The sequence below is a fragment of the Talaromyces amestolkiae genome (assembly GCF_001896365.1).
Source record: "Talaromyces amestolkiae strain CIB chromosome Unknown scaffold23.1, whole genome shotgun sequence".
NCBI lineage: Eukaryota > Fungi > Ascomycota > Eurotiomycetes > Eurotiales > Trichocomaceae > Talaromyces > Talaromyces amestolkiae.
In genome coordinates, this window is record NW_024468059.1 from 563,584 (window position 1) to 583,685 (window position 20,102).

General features: G+C 44.5%; 5 protein-coding genes across 5 annotated transcripts; 2 read left to right on the top strand and 3 right to left on the bottom strand.

Annotated features, from left to right (window-relative positions):
* Positions 1-557: 557 nt before the first annotated feature.
* Positions 558-1,413, bottom strand: BHQ10_009339 (uncharacterized protein; the record flags this gene model as incomplete). Its single annotated transcript, XM_040882244.1, has 2 exons — positions 558-882; positions 962-1,413. The coding sequence occupies 2 exons, from the start codon at positions 1,411-1,413 to the stop codon at positions 558-560; spliced, it is 777 nt and encodes a 258-aa protein (XP_040737841.1).
* A 637-nt stretch (positions 1,414-2,050) lies between these two features.
* On the bottom strand, positions 2,051-3,229 carry BHQ10_009340 (uncharacterized protein; the record flags this gene model as incomplete). The annotated part of the gene is made up of 1 exon (XM_040882246.1): positions 2,051-3,229. One exon carries the CDS (start codon positions 3,227-3,229, stop codon positions 2,051-2,053), a length of 1,179 nt encoding a protein of 392 aa, XP_040737842.1.
* Positions 3,230-3,959: 730 nt separating this feature from the next.
* Positions 3,960-8,545, bottom strand: BHQ10_009341 (uncharacterized protein; the record flags this gene model as incomplete). The annotated part of the gene is made up of 4 exons (XM_040882247.1): positions 3,960-5,161; positions 6,717-7,976; positions 8,035-8,112; positions 8,164-8,545. The coding sequence occupies 4 exons, from the start codon at positions 8,543-8,545 to the stop codon at positions 3,960-3,962; spliced, it is 2,922 nt and encodes a 973-aa protein (XP_040737843.1).
* Positions 8,546-10,182: 1,637 nt separating this feature from the next.
* On the top strand, positions 10,183-12,248 carry BHQ10_009342 (uncharacterized protein; the record flags this gene model as incomplete). The annotated part of the gene is made up of 10 exons (XM_040882248.1): positions 10,183-10,197; positions 10,258-10,311; positions 10,367-10,695; positions 10,745-11,138; positions 11,196-11,227; positions 11,276-11,493; positions 11,545-11,756; positions 11,811-11,857; positions 11,910-11,979; positions 12,036-12,248. The coding sequence occupies 10 exons, from the start codon at positions 10,183-10,185 to the stop codon at positions 12,246-12,248; spliced, it is 1,584 nt and encodes a 527-aa protein (XP_040737844.1).
* A 488-nt stretch (positions 12,249-12,736) lies between these two features.
* On the top strand, positions 12,737-14,255 carry BHQ10_009343 (uncharacterized protein; the record flags this gene model as incomplete). Its single annotated transcript, XM_040882249.1, has 2 exons — positions 12,737-12,876; positions 12,935-14,255. The coding sequence occupies 2 exons, from the start codon at positions 12,737-12,739 to the stop codon at positions 14,253-14,255; spliced, it is 1,461 nt and encodes a 486-aa protein (XP_040737845.1).
* Between the last annotated feature and the right edge of the window lie 5,847 nt (positions 14,256-20,102).

The following is a 20,102-nucleotide window of genomic DNA, read 5'->3' on the forward strand; positions in this document are numbered from 1 at the left end:
GTCTCAATCGCCGGGGATGGAAAGCCTCGGTGCGTCAGGAGAAATCAAGTACGTAGGTATACTATACAAACTTGATTTTCCTTACCAGGGACTTTGCTTTTTCAGCTGCCACCACTTTTGTGAGGGCGCTCATAGACTATAGTCCCACTCACTAAGTAGATTTCAGTCCAGGCTCACGCTTGCTAAGCAGCTCAGCGTCATCATATAATCAAATTTAGGTTCAAATTCTTACTCACTAAACATGATCAGCTACTTAATATTTACTTCATACTATTCATATACCTAGTATTCTATCTAAATACTCTTTACATCCTCATTATCTAATTTATATTATGAAGTAGTCAATTATTTTATATAGTCTGGCAAAGAGGGGTACCAAGTAGTTTGCTACAACCGGATTATATATATAAACCTTTCTATCTTAATTCCTCTTCTCCCTATCGGCAGAATCAAAAATCGAATTTTGTAAAGAATTCTCCATTTAGTCCGCTGTAGATGGGGCCGGCGCAAGGGGAGTTCCACTGCTTCGTCCATCACAGAGTCATATACTAGCGTTTCTACCAATCTAAAATTTCACCAGCATATGAGACCAACTTGCCACCATGTTTGTCCCTATCCATTTCAGAAATCACCCTGACCATACCATCACATGATTGATCAACGCTGATCATAGACTTCTCAAGGTTTAGCCACTTGGCAAACTCTAAGCCGCTCTCATGAATCAACCAGCGGATACCAGTAGAGCCGAGGTTTGTATCGACTAGGCCGGGATGAATAACGGAGGTAGTAAGCCAATTGTCCTCGGCGTGGATTCTAACGGTCAGCCAGTTCACCACCGCTTTGGTCGGCCCGTACGCGCTATTTGGAACAGGAGGTTGGTCCCTACCATTCCGTCAGTGAGATTCACGTGCCGACATTCCTCTTCTTTCTTCTCAATATATCAGAGTCAAGAATAACTCACTTCATACAACCGGCCTTAGAGCCAATGGAAATGAACTTGGGCTCTTTACTGGATTTTTGCAAGAGCGAACGGGTCGCCTGGTACAGTGTGATGACACCATACGCATTGGCCGCCATGTGAGCTTGCAGGTCCGCAATCTTGAGATTAGCAACCGTAGGCCAGACGGTCGACATGCCCGCGTTGGCTATAACCAAATCGAGATACTCGATTCCATGAGAATTCTGAAGCTCCTCAACAGCGTCAGAGGCATCAGTCTCGGATATGGCGTCAACCTTGACTATTATCAAGCGGCTGCCTTCACCTTTGGGCAAGTCGTTCAGGGACTGAGAAGTCGGGTGGGATGGATTGCGGTTGGCCGCAATAACGACATGATTTGGTTGAAGAAGATAGCGCTGAAGAAGTCCCTTTCCTATGCCGCGATTTGCGCCAGAGATGAGGACGGTGAAGGCCATGATCAGGAGCGTAGAAAGGGATATTTTTTGGGCACACTATTGTACCTCTGGCAAGAGACGTTGTTGCAAGAGAAAGGGAGCGGCTCCTAGCTGATATATCCATTGCTTCCTGTCTGTAATGCTTCATGTTTAAGGTCATCTGGTGTGCTTTCCATGAACCTCATCCCACACGTATTCTACACCAACGAGAACGCATCAAATACGGTACAATAAAAAGCAATCGCAGAATACATCCCCCGACTATCGTGTTTTGGAGAAAGGGGCAAGCCGGGGCTCTGAAATAAACTCGTTCTACGCGTGTTCTACGCCAATGAGAACGCATCAAATACGGGTGGGCCCATGGATACACTACTCCGTGAATGAGAAATCGCTGATTACGCCCCATTTAGAAGTCCCAAATACGCCTGTGCAATTTCTTCAGCCAATACTGCGTCACACACTATTCGCTCTCTTAATTATGAGCCGAACATTGTAACGAACTTTTCATGTCGCTGGTCGTAGCATCAATTTAGACACATGGCAGCGTGCAGCGGAGGTTTACCAACTAATCCATATCTATTATAATAGACGAATGTCCCATGGCATTTATTTGGTGGGATTCAATTTTATATCATCTGTTATGATTTGGGCACGGTATTTACTCTGTCAAGGATGGTGGCCCGTTGATTMCCTCATTCGGCCACTYTAGCCACTGTAGCCAGTACTCCCCGAGGTAGCTTGTAATTGATTGAATAAGGAATCTTCCAGCGCTACCGATAGCCCAAAAGTCCTTGGCATTGTGAAGTAGTATGGCGTAATACGCGAGTATAATAAGAGCTTCTGGCCGTCGCTGGCTTATGAGATCCATAAAGTCCATAGGAACTCGTMCCAGCCACTCTTGGACCGCCGCCATTCGGTTCGTAGGCAGCCCGCGTGTGCAGTCGAACATCATCTGCAGTGCTTCAATAGAAGAAAAGTAGGCCTTGCGGGAACTTGGACTGACGTCGCTCCTACTAAGAAGCTGCCACAGCGGAGAACATTCAGAATTTGCCTCTCCCCAATTTGGTATGCCGTCGCTCACCCACTCTGCTAAATGGCACCGGCCCAGGATCGGCTGGACTTTATGCCACACTGGAGCGACAACCTCGCGTATACCGTGGTGCAGCTTCATACAATGCACGAATCTATCTAGAGTGCTGGTCAAATCCTCTCCTTGAGAGAATATGTCGAAGAGGACCAGTTGCCCAAGCAACATGGTGTACAGAAACGCCGCCATGGCATAATCTTCAGTAATTTTGTCCTGAGCATTGAATTTAGTCAGAGACCGGGTCATTAGCCTCATTGCTTCGGTATGGTAGAAGTCCTGGTCCTCTCCCGGTAGCGTACTTTTATGAGCCGCTGCAACCGCAATAAGAGCATCCATGAGGTACGCTACTGTGAACGCTTCTCTTGCGGACCTCTGGAAAAGCTTCTGCCCCTCGGGTATGAACCGCTGGGCGTCAAGGCTCAATTTGTGTTCAGCATGGTACAGGAGCTGGAAGTGAACTACGTTGTAATCCTCATAAAGGAGGTCGTGTCTAACGCTTGGAGGACAAGCAGCGTCGCAGCAGTTGGCATTCGACGTTATTGTATCCGATGAGCCAATATTGCCATCGAATGGCGCATCAGACCTCTGCGGCTGTATCTGCACCAGCGGAGACCAAGTCGAGCGGGCGAATGAACATTGGCGTTTGCTGATGGTGCAGTTGTTGCAGGACGGATGCGTTTCATCGCACTTTGTGTGCCGTTGTTTGCATTCCCTGCAGCCAAACCGCGACTTGCGATGCGAGCTGCGCATCGCCAGGCAGAGGATTAGAAAATAGGTTTCTAGAGACTTAGTTGCTGTGCGCTCTCGCTGGACTTGATCACTGTGACTTCACAAGTCGACTTGTGGGTTTATGCCGTAACTTAAGTGTGTTAACGTCTATTACGTGATGACGCTAAGCGGCTCAGTTCGACTCAAAGAGTAAAAGCGGCGATGGGGTGAGCACTAAAACAGAAAGGGAAAGCCCCGGCGCGTCGGGAGAAATAAAGTACGTAGGTAGGGAATGGATTTAATAAGTGATGGTGACAAAAGTGCTTAGAATAGTAATCGGCTGCTCAGTCCCTAGTAGGTAATATTAAGCTACATCGTTATCATGGTAAATGTAATGAATTACCTTGCTTGCACACTTGGTTTGTTTCTTTGTCGGAGTGATACCTAATGAAACTGCTGGTTAAGAGGAGGCTGAGGCTCGATTTGCTATCCCATTTCGAAACTTTCCCAGTTCAACCTTAGCCATTAGGATGCACGTTTATATAACTGAACCGTCGCAGCATTTGCTTTGTAAAGCAGGATACCGATTGGAAGTTCGAAGTAGCCATATTGTATACAAATCATTCTGGATATGCTTATAGGCTTKTCCGATTTCAAGGGCACCTATGAGCTAGCAAGCGCTCCAGATTAAGGGGGKTTCATATCTCGTCATACACAATCACAGTGTCATCTGTACAGTTCCACAATAACAACCCCTTTTCACTAGTTCCACCTAGTAATCGAAATGCTCTAAGAATGATTCATGGATCACCATCGCAAACTGAGGATCATACAGAGAAAATTGAATTCCTGCCTTTTCGCATGCTACTTTCACGGAATCAAACTGCTCGTAAGTAGAGGAAGGTATTTCTCTGGGTGGTGGTAACCCCTGCGATGGAGGAAGCGGCCTTTGTAGTCTTCCAGGCTCCGCTAGTGTGACAAAGGACGGCTGAATTTCTAGCTTCTTCAGGCATGGAAAGCATTTTTCAAGTAATAGCTCTTGCAAATCCCTAATAAGCGTCGGGAAATATTTGTCTCTGCAGTTCGCGAGGGTGAGAGTTTCCAAAGAAATAGGGAGGATATCATTCAGCGAGGGCGAGTTTGAAGAGCTGAAATCCAGTAAATTGGGCAGTCTAATACGCAGCTCCTTGAGATTTTTGAATTCTGCTAATGATCCAAGGCTACTGTTGTGTAGTTTAGGGCCCTCGTTGAACCCGGAAGACATGTGTTCCCCCCTGTCATTCAAATGAAGAATTTCGAGACTGTGCTTCTGCGTGAGAAGTGGGTTATAAAAGGCTGGGGCACGGAAGTCAATATAGCTCTCCCCCCAGATCACCATGTTGGAATGCTGGTATTCAAAGCGTTTGAGATTCGCGCATGACGTGATAAAATCACTGAAGCCGTTACTACCGTTACAGTTCCGGTTGACTTTGATCTCTTCAATTGGTGACGTTCCCTTGGCAGGTCTCTGGGCAGGATGGTCATTTGGTTCGGACCAGTGGTCTTCAATGACAGATTGCAGGGATATTTTGCGCATTCCAGGAAGGTGAAAGAAGGGGAGAGATTCGAAGTAAATATTGAAGTCTTTGGAGTCCTCGCTGTAGATATGAACATCCTCCAATCGCTGTAATGAACTCCTAGTATCGAATGGTTTCTCGCAGAATGCTGCCCGAGAAAGCATTCGTCTGAAATATTCAGTTGTCCTAGGAGGATATGCAGATAACGTCCTAGCGTTTTCCAGAGAAAGTATCAATAAACCTAAAAATGCGTCTTGGTTTCCTTCTCTAAGGTCCTTTTCCCATTCTGCAGCTTCTTCCGGAGAGTGGCTTKCCCGTTGCACGGCATTTTTGAACAGGGCCTGCTCGTAGATGTTGCTATCTTCTGGTGATTGGTAACAGGTCCAGCCCTTGAGGTCGAGGTATCGAATAGCAGGGCCTATTTTAGGATTGAGTTGAATGGAGCGAGTAAGAAAGGCCGCTTGTCCACCCCAAATTGATATCGAACTATAAACTCTGGCAAAGAATAAATCATACCAGTATCTGCATACCAGGAGAAGCTGAAGGCAGCTCCGTTTATCAAAATCGAGGTGGTCACATATAAGGAGAAGAATCTCGTCAGGAACATAAAGTTTCCTGCGATTCATTAGTGCTGGAACTCTGGATAGAGAAATAATCAGGAAGACTTTGTGAGATTGCTTGAATAGGCAGTCAGTCAAGTCTTATTGATTTTGATTATTCTGTGGAGTGGATAATAATTATTCCTTCAGATCGCGTAACTAAAACCCACGCTAGTACAAATACAGACAGAGTGAGCCTATGTTACGAAGTCAATTTGCAAGACACTAGGAGGAACTAGCACTATTAGGGAAAGACATTACTACATAGTAAGGATTTGCCAATATTTACTTCGGTGACAATATTTGTCGGTCGTAATACGGTATTGGGCACCGCATGGCGCTGAAATGTTCTGAAATTGTGACAGCAGGTTTGGTCTGGAGCGATGGATTTATCCCCTACCTCACAAGTATTTTTACTCTATATGGTGTAAATCGTATATTTAATCTAGGCCATCCTTATACTAGACAAAATTCGGTTGCTTTGGTGGTTAGCCTGCTCAGAAAAGGAACAATCTAAATTAGATAAATCAATCTTATCCGAGACAGGCTCTCTAATACTAGTACTTCCAAAATAGAAAAGATTGACTTCTGTAAGTTCTACAGTATTCAAAGTGTTATACAGTGATCCTTCTTATAACTATCAAGAATTTTTGGTTTTATCGTGAGTAGCTCTACCGGATGGACTTTTGATGAATCGGAATACGTTGCGATGGTGGGATCTCGTAGTTGTTGCCAGAGTGCGTTACACTTTTCGCCATTCAGATATTCGTTCCAATGGGTCAGGGCAGTTTAGTCTGGCGAATATTCTAGATCTTGTTCTTGCCTTCCAAAAAGACTTCAGACCTATAAACTTATATAAAGCTTACTGATCTGATTACAGCAGTCAGGGGCGTGCTAAGTTCTACTCAGGGAGCAAAAATAGTGATGGGGTGAGCACTAAAACGGAAATAGAAAGCTCGGCGCGTCATGAGAAATCAAGTACGTATCTAGGTAGGTAAATATTAAGTATACAAGTTATCTTGAATGGTATATATTTTGATGTACATATAAGCTCACATGTAGATACAAAAGTATGTCATTGGATATGTACATCGAGCCAGTTACCACAGTAACGTATATCCCTTCAAACATTGACATCAAGTCTTGACATAAATCGGCCTGATTTTTATTACTCAATCCTGGAATATGAGATATTCATGACACCTAGAACAGAATTGATCGTCACTGCGATTGAACACTATCAAGCATCCAGGTTCAGAGGTGACCTGCACGAGAAAGAGTTCAATTCCGGATTCTCGAAAGCCACAATGAGACCTGTTTTTTTTTTCTGATTAGTTTCATACGCAAACATCTCGTAAAGATAAAGGGTCTTACCTTCTACAGCCGCATACATTCCCAATCCACACATAGCCAACGATGCCAAAAAGTACAAAGCATGCCAAATATTTATGCTGACCTGGAAAAGGCCACCACTGAAAAAGCCGCGGATCCATCGTTGCACAGTCGACTCTTGACGGGTCACTTGTCCCGTGGCAACATCGAAACCTTCTCCGCGCTCAGTGCGGATAGAATTCTTCTGAATATCGTACCCAAGAGCAAACAGCGGAGGGAAGGTGTAGGTCAGATTCAACAGCATAGAAGCAGAAATAACACTGACAAAACCGAAATAGTCGGGAATAGCGGCTGCAATGATGAATGCAATGATCCACCATAGAGGCACCAAAATCGCATAAATGATTTTGCCGCGCTTCGTAGTGATAGGAGGCGCTTTTAGGAAATCCAGCAAAATGTTGTTGTAGAAGACTTTAATACCAATGTTACCGTACAAACCACCGGCAATCAGGGCAGCAATAAGAGAGATCATATTGCCTGCTGTTTGCCAGCCGTAGATGCTGACGCCCTGGTAACTGGGGTTGAAACTGTATTGACCTTGGTAGTAGTAGACGAAGCAACCGTAGATTAGGTAGACAGTATAGATAAAGAACTGAGCGCCCCACATGGCTTTGATAAAGTCTTGTGGACGTCTCATTTCTGCCAAAAATTCGACGAATAACTGGACACCAGCGTATGCCAGAACCCCGGATAAGAGGCCGTTGATTGAGCCTACCAGAGAGTTTGGTGGTAAGCCATTGTAGTGAATGATCGGGGGGTAGACGCCGTTTGCATCAGGCGTGATGGTGGTCGCATCAACTGCACTACCTGCGGATCCCAGGACAGAGATTCTGTAGTTTGGAGGGGAGTTGGCAATAACACCCATGGAGATGAAAATGACCAGTAAATTCAACCAAACTGCGCAGTTGGCCACCCAACCGTAAGATCGTAAAGTTCGGATCTGGGTGAWAAAGAAMCCAGCCACTACAAACAGGACTGGGCAGACGGCATAACATAATTTGAATTTAGAGACCTGTGAGATGTTTTCGCCGTACTGGATAGTAACTTGACCGGTGATCAAGAGCAGACCGAGAGCTTGGCAGATGTTGGTTATGTAGCGAACAGTTGTGCCCCATGTTCTAAGTGCAAGATCTCCATAGTTGCGTGCGGGGAATTCGTAGCTGTCGACTCCGAGGAAGACGCGGTAGACAAGGTATCCGGAATAACCGGCCATGAAGCCAAATATTGTATAGAAGGCGATGCCTATTGCGCTTGTCTATTAGGAATTGTTGTTTTAATTCGGAGCTTCAGGTAGACTTACCGGGTCCCCAGCCCAATGTACCCATTGCGAACCCCGAGCCATAAGGCCCGAGAATATCGGTAGTGATCAAATAGAAGCCTATAATCTCAATCAGCGCACTAATTTTCAATAATAGAATTTATGTCTTACATGCTCCGGCTGAAGCAGTTCTCAAAGCTCGGCTTGCGTTTTCCCACTCCTCGTCGGTAATGCCAACTCTGTTAGATTGTTCTGCATCCGCGGTACCTTTTTCAGCCGGGCTTGTAATTTGCGCCGGAGAATCTGACGTAACTACACCTCCGATAGGCGTTTCGGTCTCGGAAGCATGTTTTCTTCTCGAGAACCACTCGCGCCAATTCAGCTTGGGAGCCTCGAGAGCGAGCTCCTTGTCGCGGGTCTTGAGCGCATAGTGGTGGTACTCCTCAAAAGTGATTGTGTTATCGTGCGGAGGCCGATGCTGCGGTTTGATGTATGCGCTTGCAGTAGGCGATGGTTCCGGCAAGCCGCCAGCCGTCGCGTGAGTCTTCTCCATCGTCAGCGAGCGTCGACGATGTTTGACAGATGTGAAGAAGTTGCAGTTCTCCTGAGCCTCGCACGGGATGGCACAGATAGAAATACACCAGGCATCTCCGATAAGAGTATTGACACTTTTCCAGATAGAGCAGTCAGTACCCCGTAAAGTATATTGTTCGGGGGTTCCATTGGTCTTCGCTGGTGGATCAGCGGGCTAGTGATGCTACCCTGCCTATGGCAGCTGCTAGAGCTGGATGCTAATAGGCTGGGCAAAGCTTATCATTTACGTACTCCAAAGACATAGGCATTATTCATTCGATAGTGCTCCATAGCCTATCAGGTATCTACATGTATCTCCACCTAACACTATGGTTCCATACTACTTTCATAGTAGTACATACGAACATTGAATTGCTGCATCTCCACCGTTCGGCTGTACCCGCATACCATTCTTGGCAAGTGCTTATTCGCATCAAACTTTGGTCTCATTCTTCTTATCTTTTGCACGAGAACAGTTGACGCTCTATCCATGCGATGAACAGCTGGCCTACTATGTAAGACGAAGTGTTAAGTGCCAAGCCTAATCAGGCTGAATGGACGTACGTTTGCCGTCAACTACTACATAGTAGTCCAATATAGATGCTTCGTATCTATCCGGCGCATCCGAATGGTTCGCTCAGCCCGGCCTTACTTTAGAAGCAACCGAACATGTCATTCTACAATCCCTGTACAAAATTTTGCACATGCGGCTGTTGCACGACCATCGTGTGCCTCAAAAGTCAACACCGAATCTATTCCCAATCCGGTTAGATATTCCTTCATTCGGCTAACTGCAAATTATAACGAACCATTTGCAAACAACGGAGGTGGAAGGAGATTGAGGAGTGACCGATAAGTCAAGCTAGGCAAGGCAGTTCTTAGCATTGTGTATCTGCTTTTGATGAAAGGTAAATCTTAAGCCATCTGCTTGAGCAGACCCTACGAGAGGTTCTACATGTAGCTAAGTGTATACAGAGATGCTATAGAGATTATCATTTGAGACCGACACTGGATGTCGTTTCAGACAAAACATGACACGAAAATACATACTCACAATATTAGCATTGCTCGATCCAGACAGCCACGCTCATTTAATACCTCTTCCGCTATGAAAGGGTAACTAAAGTGCTCTTCTATGCACCCAAGGGAATTTTCCGCCAATACGGTTAGACACACGGTTAATTCAATGAGGTCCATCCATGCTCTTTAGACTTTTCGATCCACGAGCTTATATGAGCCACAATACGCCTCGAAAGGTCATTAGAGCCTCAGCGTTAACCTTGTTTTTCTAATATACTCCATGTCAGGGCATATATCTCTGGCTGATACAGATAACAAGTAAATGTTTTCTGTGTTCCAAACCCTCCAGAAGTGTATCGACCAATTGGCTAATTAGAGCACGATGATCGTCCAACCCCACGGGGAGCCATGCATGCAAATTACCTGAACAGGTAGGTACTTTCTGGCTTGGATAACCCCGCATATTTTCCTAGTGGACTGGTAAATAGCTACTTGGTGAACATATTTAAATGGAGCAGCTCTTCGAAAGGTGTGGTTTGGGGTTATTTACGATGTAATGCCATTGCGCTGATGTCGTGAGAAACAGCAGTACCAACAATGGGTATCCCTTGGGTGAGTTGCTGACGATTGCATACTTTTGTAACAAGTATTTTATTGATTGACTATTAACAGACGATTTATCTGTATGGCATTGCGCCCTGTACCGGCGGCCTTGCATTCGGCTATGTATATACACTCATCCCATCCCCTGCCCAGATCCACGTACTAACGACACACAAAGGACACCGGCTCCATGAGCGGCATCCTAGTCATGCCCCAATTCCTCACCTACATGAACTATCCCAGCAATTTCCTCCAAGGTGGAATTACCGCATCCATCCAAGCCGGCGCATTTGCGGGGTCGTTGCTGACGGGCGCCTTTCTCGCCGATAAGCTGGGCCGGAAAAGAACTTTGCTGTTAGGATCTGCTATTTTTACGATTGGTATTATTATATCGACCGTTGCGAATAATGTTGCTGCTTTGGTGGCTGGGCGTGTCATTAATGGGATTGGGAATGGGTGTTTGGCGATGATGGTACCGAACTATCAGAGTGAAATCTCGCCTAGAGAGTGCGTCCTCCTCTTACTAGCTCCGTGTGTTCTGTACTAAATTGAGTAGAATTCGAGGTCGCATTATCTCTGTCCAGCAATGCTTCATCAACTTCGGCATCCTGATCGCCTTCTGGATCCAATACGGTACCAGCCACATCGACGGACAAGCTGCATGGCGTCTCCCCATCGGTCTACAGATGATCCCCACAATTGTGTTACACATAACAATGTACTTTATGCCAGAGTCACCGCGCTGGCTCGTGCAGCAAGACAGACAGCAGGAAGCGCTCGAAGTGCTTGCACGACTACATTCGAAAGGCGATACGAATGATGCGTATGTGCGCGCGGAGTTGACAGAGATTATTGCCAAGCTCAGGTGGGAAAAGAGTAATCCGCCGACGACTTATGCTTCGATGTTGTTTGGGGTGGAGGCGAGAAGGACGTGGCTGGCTATTGGGGTGGTATGTTCTTGTCTCATTTCGCGTACTTGGGTACATCGGTTAATTGATGTGGTGTAGCAATTCTGGCAACAAGTCACTGGTATCAACGTGTAAGTCTTGGTGTGTCTAGTTTGACAGCTGTCTAACATTTGATGCAGAATTATGTACTACGCAGTCTTCCTCTTTCAACAAGCCGGTCTCGGTGAGACCTCTGCTTCGCTACTCGCCAACGGTCTTCAAGGCGTCATACTAAACATCTTCACCTTACCAAACATGTACTACATGGACTCCTGGGGCCGTCGACGTCCTATGATTGTTGGCGGTGTTGGCATGGGAGTAGCCATGATGCTAATCGGAGTAATCATGAAAACTAAAGGTGAGTCCTATATCCCTTTGCCATCCTGATACGCATGCTGACAGTCTGAAGGCGACCCAATCTACGATCCCCTCACCAAAAAGACCAACTTCACTTTCGCAGACCACAACGCCTCCAACGCCACGGTCGCGTTTGTGTATATCTACGTGATGTTTTTTGCGTTGACCTGGGCATGTGTTGCGTGGGTTTATCCGCCGGAGCTATTTAGCATGAATATGCGTGGACGGGGGACTTCGATGTCATCGGCGACTAATTGGTTTGTGGTATGTTTCTCTCCTATATTCTAGGAAGGGTAGATAATGTCTGATTGCTTTTAGAACTTTTGGTTCGCGTTGTACATTCCGACGGCCATGGATAAGATTTCGTAAGTCTCCAGACAGTGGTGGCCACAGCATGGTATGCTAAATTCCTCGCAGATGGAAATTATATCTCATATTCATGGCTCTCTGCTTTCTAATGGCCATCGTCGTCTTTCTCTACTACCCCGTGAGTCCTCCTCATTGCCATACCCCTTTGCACCATTATCTACTAACCCGCGCCAGGAATCCGCCGGCAAGACTTTAGAAGAAATGGACTTTTTATTCACCCCTGACCGCACGCCATGGGTCTTTCAGGATCGATCTGCGACCAAGATTGGTGCCATTTTTGAGCGTGACATGGCTCATGGCGAGGCGCTTACTGCTTTCGATGCTGGTAAAGCGGCGAAGTTGGATGATTTAGAGCTTGGGGAGCATGTGGAGATTTCTCAATCTTGAATTACGAGACTTTTCCATGTCAAGGGTTGACTCTACAACTAGAAGTACTATTCAGGACGGTATGTAGAAGATGAAGGCTTAAGACGGATATTGATGGATGTTACTGATAACCTCGGCTATTAAATTGAGGCAAAAAAACAGCCAAATTTTCAAATTAAAATTTGTTATGAATATTATTACCCATATCGAAAGCATTCTTAACAGGCTTCTATCACTTCACGGATCCTTTTCCAGGCCTGGATCCAAGATAGCGTGCAGCTGGCGTGATCATTTCCTAATCGGGTCGGAAGCCCTAAGAACTAAATTAGGAGCCGACAGATCGGATTACTAACGGGCCGATGCCTGACTCATATCTTACGGTATCCGCCCGAACAATTTTCATCCGACTTTTGGTTCGAGTATATAAATTTATAAAAATCGGATGGTAGTCTTAAAGTCCTATATCTAGATATTTTTCAGTGTGGTAAGCTTGATTGGATACAGTCAACATGACGTCGTCAATTCTTGAACCCCAGACTGGATATAATTCACCAGCTATATCACTCAGTCGAATTCCAACATTAGACCGAGAACAAGAGCAAGACATCGAGCCAGTCCCAACAACCTCGGATGAACAAATTTCAGATTCGTACGTCAGACCCCTTGCTCATCCAATATCTAGCTATAAACTGAGCAAATTAAACCAGCAAAGCAACAATAATAGTCATCGCCTCATTTATAATCGTCTTCACCTGCTGCGGCATAAACTTCTCTTTCGGCATCTACCAAGCCCTCTACGAACGCCTTTCCCATGAACCCGACACCCCCTTCACCGACGCCTCCCCAGCTGTAATCGATCTGATCGGTACCATAGCAGTAGGTATTATGACCATCGGCGGACCTCTTGCCGTCGGGTGGTCTAAATCCTTTTCTCCACGCAAAGTATGTCTAATGGGTGCCGCGATATTCACGTTAGCACATATATTGGCGAGTTTTGGGACAAAGATATGGCATTTCGCGCTTACCCAGGGCGTACTGTTAGGTTTGGGGACGTGTTTGGCGTATATGACTTCTGTGACTGTTGCGCCGACGTGGTTTGGGAAGAGGAGGGGGTTGGCGATGGGGATTATATTGTCGGGGACGGGCGTGGGGGGGTTGGTATGGGCGCCTGCGCTGAAGGCGTGTATTGATGCGATGGGGTATCGCAATACGTTGAGACTAACGGGAGCTGTCTCATTTGTGTTGAATACTGGTGCCGGGGCGGCCATGACGTGGGAACCGAGTCGCAAAGCTCAGAATGAGATTGAGCGAAGGGCGCAAATGACGCAAAAACAAAGAAATATCTTCGCGGTTCCGCTTGTTGATTTGAGGCTTATGAGGACGAGGAAGTTTGTCGCGCAGGCTTTGGGAGCTATGTTTCAGGGTGCTGCGTATTACATTCCTGTCTTCTTCTTTGCGACGTATGCGTCTACATTGGGGTACAGCGACACTGCTGGTGCAAACTTTATCGCTCTCAGCAATGCGTGTAATGCGATTGGCAAGATCGTCATTGGCTATGCAGCCGATCGATACGGGCGGCTGAACGTTCTGCTTCTCACGACAATCATCAGTGCCATTTCAGCGCTGGTGTTCTGGGTCCCCTCTACACTTCTACCATTTGCATCGCACCAGGAAGCTTCTCGCGGTCTGTTTATCGCTTTCACCATCTTCTATGGCGTGTTCGCCAGTGCGTACGTCGCTCTCTTTCCGACTAGTCTGGTTGAACTGTTTGGGCCGCAGAACTTTGCATCTGTGAATGGGTTTTTGTATATGCTCCGAGGAATCGCGACAATGATCGGAACGCCGGTTAGTGGGCTGCTGATTCGTGGGTCTGCGACGGCAGCAGGGGCGCTAACACCGAGGATGTATGAGGGCATGTCGCTGCTGGTTACTATTTTGTTGTTCGCGACTGCGTTCTCGGTGGTGTGGGTTAGGCTTGAGGCAATGGTTGGGCCGGATGGGAGGGCGAATTGGAAATGGAGGCTGTAATCTTTCACATTCTGATGAGAATGAGTTGGACCGTAGCATGGATGGATGGTTCCACTTAATCCTCTCTACACGACCTAGGTGGTGACCAATGATGGACTGAGAGACAAGGGTTGTGTGGTGTCTTAGATTTTCAAATCTTATCCAGGAGGGGATACGTTTCGAAGGTACGTAGAACCCTGTAAAGACGCCAATTTCGGCTGCTAGCGAGCATAAAATTTACCATTATTTGCGTGCTCATGGATAGAGTGACAGCAATTGTGCAATTTACATGACGAACCTCACAGCAATGCAGGAAGCCCTTATCTAAAAATTTTGTGTTGACGGCTGGAGTGAGGACCAGCTGAGAGCTTTCATTGAAGCCTAAGAATCGAAATACCCAGGACATCTCTCTAACTTTTCCCGATACCCCACCTAAAAATAATGCTACCAACTATGAGTGGCAGGTAAACATAGTAGAAGAGATGAATCACAGGATAAGAATCGGAAAGTATATCAACCTCTATGCCTCAACAACTAGAACCCGGAACGACGAAGAAACCCATTCTTGATCTTGGTTTTACCCCTCTGAGAGGATTATAAAATGGTCAGCCTCTTCATAATTGCCTGGTATATCTATTCATGTCATTAATGTTTACTCTTTCCTGTGTATCCTTAGTCCTCTGATTCTTGTGTTAGGAATTCTCGTTGTCCTGTTTGCTCGGACTTCTTTTTATTCAAGACATAAGCTATATTGGAGCCCCAGGAGGGTCACAATCGGTGGAGTCATTAATGAAATAGCATTGACCAAATTATTAAGGGGATATCAGTAATCTTCAAACTGAACGCTAGCAGTACAGACCTTTTCGTGCCTAGATTAAAGGCCTTTTACATACCATTGCCTTGACAGTAACAATAGTTCCTAATATCATTATCAGGATCGACTCTGCAGTTTGTCAAATTAGCACTTTATTATAGAGATAAACGGTACTGCATGAAAACACGACCTTACAGACTGATTGTAGCAAGGCCCTTGTGTCAATGCTATGCATGGTAGCGCGAATGCGATAATAATTGTGGTTATAAACCTCATGGTTGGTGCTCCAACATGAGAATTGTGTTGGCTGTTTTCAATGATCTTGATTTAGAAGGAAGCTGAACAGCTATTCCTCAACTATATGATAAGTAGGCTTTATATACATAAACTTGTTCATTGAAATTAGGCCGTTCTATTAATCACCTGCATGCCAACTGTTAGGCGTTTGTTGGTATTGCCATGTAGTGTCATAGGCCCTCTGTGGAGGATATATAACTAGTAATATATTATACACTAACTTATATTATATTAATATGTTACTTAGATATCTTTTGGATATTATCTATATATATTCTAATAGGTGATCTAAGTATACAGACTCATATCTTGTAAGGCTGTGGATTGAATGGTGCTGCGGATTGCTCTCTATATCCTGGGCATATAATACAAGTGACCTTGGCTAGACTTAGTCATATATTAGTCTGCAATTTCTTAATACTGAGATTTCTCTGTTTCTTTTTCTTGTTAGCTAATAGATAGGATTATAATTGTTTCCTGGGCTGGATGGAATTAGCCATAGGGTACAGAATACTGCATAGCTTGATTTTAACTAACTAAAGTAATAATAAATCAGTCAATCGATTAATCAAAAGGTAAAGAAAATTAAATAGTAACAGTTGCAAAATATTAACCTTAACTAAGCTTAGGACGTTCGCTCTACCTACATAGTGAACTTCTTGAGGTAAAGCACAACAGAGTTGTATGTCGCCAGCCACGTAGGTCTATCATTCAGCAATGTTCGTTATCACCTGCAAGGAAATCAGCACCGCAAAAGTCCAAGCCGGCACTGTACCGCATATAGCCGGTAAAATAATAACTATCGATTGTAACACTCCCATCAAGATCAGGAAACCAGGCTGCAGCTGCCTCAGTTCCAGCAATATACCAGCCACAATGGTTTGTGACTGCTGCTAAGCTATTACCAACATCAGAGCTACAGACACCATATTCAGTGCTCCAGTTGCAAAGAAACGTAACTACACTGTTGACATAACAGTAGGCGCTCGACTCTGGCACAAGGTCATAACACCCAGTCTGTGTAGTCTCATGATCGTTCAGAAAGTTCTTCAGGCCAGTCACAGAATTATCGCAGTCACCATGGTCGAGAGTAAAGCCACAGCCACAGGAATACTCTAGAAGTGGAGTCCCAGGTAGCCTCTTGGCGAGAGAGGGCTCCTCCGAGTCGGTTATTCCACGTCGCAGAGTGGAATTGCCAGGTTCCAAAGCTTGCACTAGCTCATGAACCTCGCGCCCGTCCTTGTCGTAGTAGGCGTGATATACACCGTTCTGTAGGTCGGAAGGTAGAGTGAAGGTAGAGTGAAGGCAGCGGCAACAGTAGCAAAAACAGCGAGGGCTGTCGTAAGAGCCTGCATTTTGAGTGTCACGTAGAGTGAAGTGAGAATAGTGCTTTGAACGTACAGCCGAGGCAGAGCTGGGTAGCGTGCGTATATACTGTGGCCGTAAGAGAAAGAAATCTTTAATGGGATAATGAAATCAAGTAACACAAGGTCGAGGGAAAATCAACACATTAAATAGCAAATGTTTATACTCTAAGATGACAGGTTATATGCCCTAGTCTAAAGTAAGAGCTAGTATAAAAGTAAGAACTACCATGATTGACTCTGGTGGTTTTGTTAATACGGGAGGCCTTAACAAGGATTTAATTCCTTCAGACGGTCAGCAAAAACAGTCTGACCGCTTGCATAATATAGAGTACTAGCAACCTCAAATATTCTACTCCTGTATATTGGCCTGCGTTCCCTCCGGATCTCAATCCAATTGAAGCTATATGGAATTAAATGTGGGATTGGATCCAGCAACAAATCCAATTGATGAGCAGCTTTCTTATAATCGATTACGTGAGGCTGTACAAGCTGCCTGAAATGCTTTACCGGAGCAATTTCTCAAAGATATGTTTGATTCCATGCATGCTAGTGTGAGGCTAGATCTTTGCAAAGATGAATATAGGGACTTCATTCGCTTATAGAACGGTCAGCTGCTGCAATGGTTCTTCCGAATCAATCTCCTATTCAGGGTTAAAGTCACTATTTAAATGATCTAGATTATAGTAGCTTGTAGAAGTTTCTACTATGCATTTCAAATTACTACAGACCTTTGCAGAGATGACCATTAGGAAATCCACTTCAGGCTTCACAGAAGGGTTTCATATTAGCTCTAGTAAAAACGCGCCATCACCATACCTTATATGCTGTTTCGACCTGGCATCATCGTTGCTCAAATATATCTCCTCCAGACTGGCTTTTACCCTTTCGTTTCTGCCAGGCAAGTCCCGAGGTCCCCTTCCATGTCCTTGCAGACTGCTATTCCGGTGCATCAGTTCAAGTACCGAATGTGTGTTGAGTAATCTAATTTAATTAATCAATCTATTGACTCCATCATATTAATCTTGATTTCCCTCTTTTCTTGTCGCGTATAAACAACTCTTGACAAATTAAAACTGTTGACTCGAACATGTGTTTTTTTGTTTCTTGACCTGAATAAAACTCTTAGATTATAGATATAATTAATTAATATCATGAGACTCTGAATTTTATTTACAAAAAAGGAATGTGGATACTGGTATATTTTATTCTTTAGGACGAGTAGATCCGATAGGGTCTCTCTTCCCTTCATAGCTAAATTTGCGCACTGTTCGCTCTTGGATCAAAAAACTAAGCTTTGACTTTTCAAGTTCCTTTACTAAGTGAGAGTAGTACGCGATGAAATGGATACATTAGTGTGGGGAAGCTTTTTACTTTCTACCCTCCTAAGTCTATGTAAATTATAGAATCTCCAAGTGATACGAAGACTTCTTTATTGAAAATCGATGGCGGCATGGCTGCTACTTCGCATGGTGAAGCCAGTAGTATGAGCATGCAGTCTTGAGTGAAGTAACATAAAACACGCTAGTAAATCATAGTTTTGATGTTTGCTGAGCCTTTATGCTGTCTTTGAGTTGGAATGCTAAGGGTACGAGTCCAAACCTGAACGAGCGGATAAAAAAGCGCTACAGAGGGAACAAGATCCTTCACTAACTAGGGGGGGGGGGGGGGGGCCGAGCCCATAGGGCCACAACGGTTCAGGCTGGATCTCGGGGTGTATACATCAATATATTGGCTTTGGTGCCACGTGCAGTATATTGCCAAGATATATAGTCCGGTGGACGTTGCTAAGCTTCTGCATGTCAATAATTGAGTGGGACCACCTAATATAAGCCTCGGGAACCCTGTTTGGCCCCTTGGCAAGGATATATATCATTGATACTCCGAGACCGTTGTATATTCTCTGGGGCATGACTCCCTGCAGTGATTATCCTCCGGCTGTCGTATACCCCACAGTGAGACCGTGACATAGACTATAAGACTCAGAAAAACTAAATAATCTTAAATCTCTATAATCTATAAAGATATGATCCACTTTCTAGTAAGCCTTTTTTATTCTACAATTAAGGCGATGTCGATCCTGTTTACGGATAGATTGTCTTTTAAATTACCCACTGCAATGCATGAATTAAGCTGCCGTCTTAGAAATAGAGGATTAGAACAGCTAATAATCTACAGAATCGGGGAATACTTCTATTAGGTTCTTACTAACTTTGAAATAGATTATGTAGTATTTCTGTTATGAGCCTCTACTCTGCAGGGGTATTGATTGTAATGTAGTATTTTTGTTACTAGCCTCTACTCTGCATTGGTATTGATTGTATCAATAGATTATGCGCTGTCTGATATCATAGACGGCATAACAATACATCGAAACAAAACAAATTCTGATATAGCTTGGTCGGGGAATCTCGCTATTATAAGAGTGAGTCCAGATTAACTGGCTCATTTATGATATCGAATTTAGTTAATTCTGCAGCTGCGGCAAATGTTCTGTGCCTAATGAAGTCAGAAAAAAGAGAGAGAAAAGAAGGGCCAATTCGCCAGATTGGACTCGACGGCTATAAAATCTTGCTTTGAAGATATATACCTATGGATGTTATAGATAACGCCTCGTAACAATTTTTTACGTCTATAATCTATTTTCATCTGAACAGTAGTATCAGTAGATACTTAAATTATTCTATTATGCTAGAGAGGGCTGGTAGCGCTGCAGGCACAAAATAGATCCATAGATAAAATAGGAGAGGAGGGGAGTGTTTCAAGATTGACGATTGCTTATATCTCACCAGACAAATATGAAGTGTTTACTAGATTGCTGTACAGATCGAGAGGTAAAACTTTTCAATCATATGTTTTCATAGAGTCTTTCCAGCCCCGTAACATGTAGTCTACTGAGAATTTCGCCTTTACTTCTGACTTGGCTTATCGAAACTGGATTTGCTATGCACCTCATTGTACAATAGCGGGATTATATGGATATTTAGAAGGGCCTAGTAAGGCCTGGTAACAGCTCTGTGATACTACAGCGCGCTGTCATCTAGCGAAAAAGTTAATACATGTATGATCATTATAAGATTTGACATATGATGGATCTCTGTAACATAATAGTAAGACTACGGGTAATACTATAGTGAGGCCTCTGACAGATGACAATAATATTACAAGAATTTCTTATATTTTTAGTAGTAATATGATGTATTTTATGTATAATTATAAACATAGATTATGCTATGAGACGCGTTAACACTCCTAAAAGTACAAAATATCCAATACCACACCCACCACCAATCTCGTACGTACATAAGCTCGTTCGTAGGCTTAATGTATATTTATGCTTTAGATTTGTATGTGAGCGCGCATATTAACTAGATTAGGGATTTTGGGGGGGGG